Below are 1,418 nucleotides of genomic sequence, written 5' to 3'. Positions count from 1 at the left end.
GGATTATTGTTACTGGCTACAGCCGTGCTATTAACATTGTCCAGGTTGTCATCCTCCATATTCACTAATGGATTATTGTTACTGGCTACAGCCGTGCTATTAACATTGTCCAGGTTGTCATCCTCCATATTCACTAATGGATTATTGTTACTGGCTACAGCCGTGCTACTAACATTGTCTACATTTTCTCCAGATAAATAATCGCGAGGTGACGTAGTTAAACTCATGTTTTATTGATAAAAAGCTTAAAACTTTCTTGGTGGATTGCAAAGGTGTTCCAGGACTTCTGGTGAAGTGTACGAAGTTTAATGTTGGTTCGTGTTTCTTTCTGACGGAGTATATGAAGGTTGAACTTTGATTCGTTGTTTTAACCGTCTCTAGATTACTGAGAGGTGACAATGGAGATGACGTCACATTTTTAATGTCGGTGATACCTTTCGTGGTTGATAACACCAGGAGTTCTTGTTCTGCTCTGGAGTCTACACGGAAACAAAAAATGAAAACGAGTACTTACTTTATGTTAACTCTCAACTTACCTACCACAAGTGTCTAATTTTCTGATAGTGAGCTTGTTTCGTTTGCTCTCAAACCACTGTGAAGCGTACGGGCTGTAACGGAGTCACTTGGTTAGTCGTCCGACGACCAATGGGAGTGTTTAACGTCGCTCAACCAATAAGCATCGGTGCCCACTCCTATAACAACATCCTCAGTTTCGATCTAGGCATCCTTATTCCCTGGATATCACACGATAGTGTGTAATTAAAGTTGTGGAATCTAATCTTGCCAATGCTAATAATGTGGCACAATGGTAAGCCTGCGGATTTACAACGCTAGAAATCGCGTTTCGATACCCGTGGTGGGCACAGTACATATAGCCATTGTGTAGCTCTCTGTTTAACTACAAACAAACAAAAAAGCTAATAAAGTGGAATTTACATGTTGGTTTACAAAATATTTTACATGATAATCCAAACCTCAAAAACGTGCGAACATACAAAATATATATACAGTTTACAATAAAGACGTCTAACTGTGGCCATATATATTTTAATAAAAATGAAAATATACTTTTTTGTAACATATCTCATTCATATACATATTAGCAAAGTATATTAACTGGCAATATATCTTTTCCGCTGTTAGCATTTGTGACCATTTTATGTGGGTTATGCCATTACCAGCTAAACAAATTAAAAAGGCCTTAACACACGAGAGTACATAGAACAAAGTTCAATTAATAAGGTTATTGATATGACTGACTCTCAAACCTTACTCATTCTTTACAATAATACAACTTATGTTTGTGACTGACTCACAAATATTACTCACCCTTTACAATAATACAACTTATGTTTGTGACTGACTCACAAATATTACTCACCCTTTACAATAATACAACTTATGTTTGTGACTGACTC

General features: G+C 36.7%; 1 protein-coding gene across 3 annotated transcripts in view; it reads right to left on the bottom strand.

Annotated features, from left to right (window-relative positions):
• The window catches only part of LOC111087121, a 17,009-nt gene that overhangs the window by 6,307 nt on the left and 9,284 nt on the right, over positions 1–1,418 (bottom strand). For 2 of the 3 annotated variants that reach the window (XM_022392620.1, XM_022392622.1), the window contains exon 2: positions 53–479. In XM_022392620.1, coding sequence (XP_022248328.1) covers positions 53–227 — 175 coding nt within the window. In that variant the 5' untranslated portion in view covers positions 228–479. Of the gene's footprint in view, positions 1–52; positions 992–1,418 lie in introns of those variants that run through there. The other variant, XM_022392621.1, reaches the window with a different exon arrangement.

This window comes from Limulus polyphemus, unplaced genomic scaffold, assembly GCF_000517525.1.
Source record: "Limulus polyphemus unplaced genomic scaffold, Limulus_polyphemus-2.1.2 Scaffold1751, whole genome shotgun sequence".
Classification (NCBI taxonomy): Eukaryota; Metazoa; Arthropoda; class Merostomata; order Xiphosura; family Limulidae; genus Limulus; species Limulus polyphemus.
Note: the sequence above shows the minus strand (reverse complement) of the source record. Positions and strands in the feature narration are given on the sequence as shown.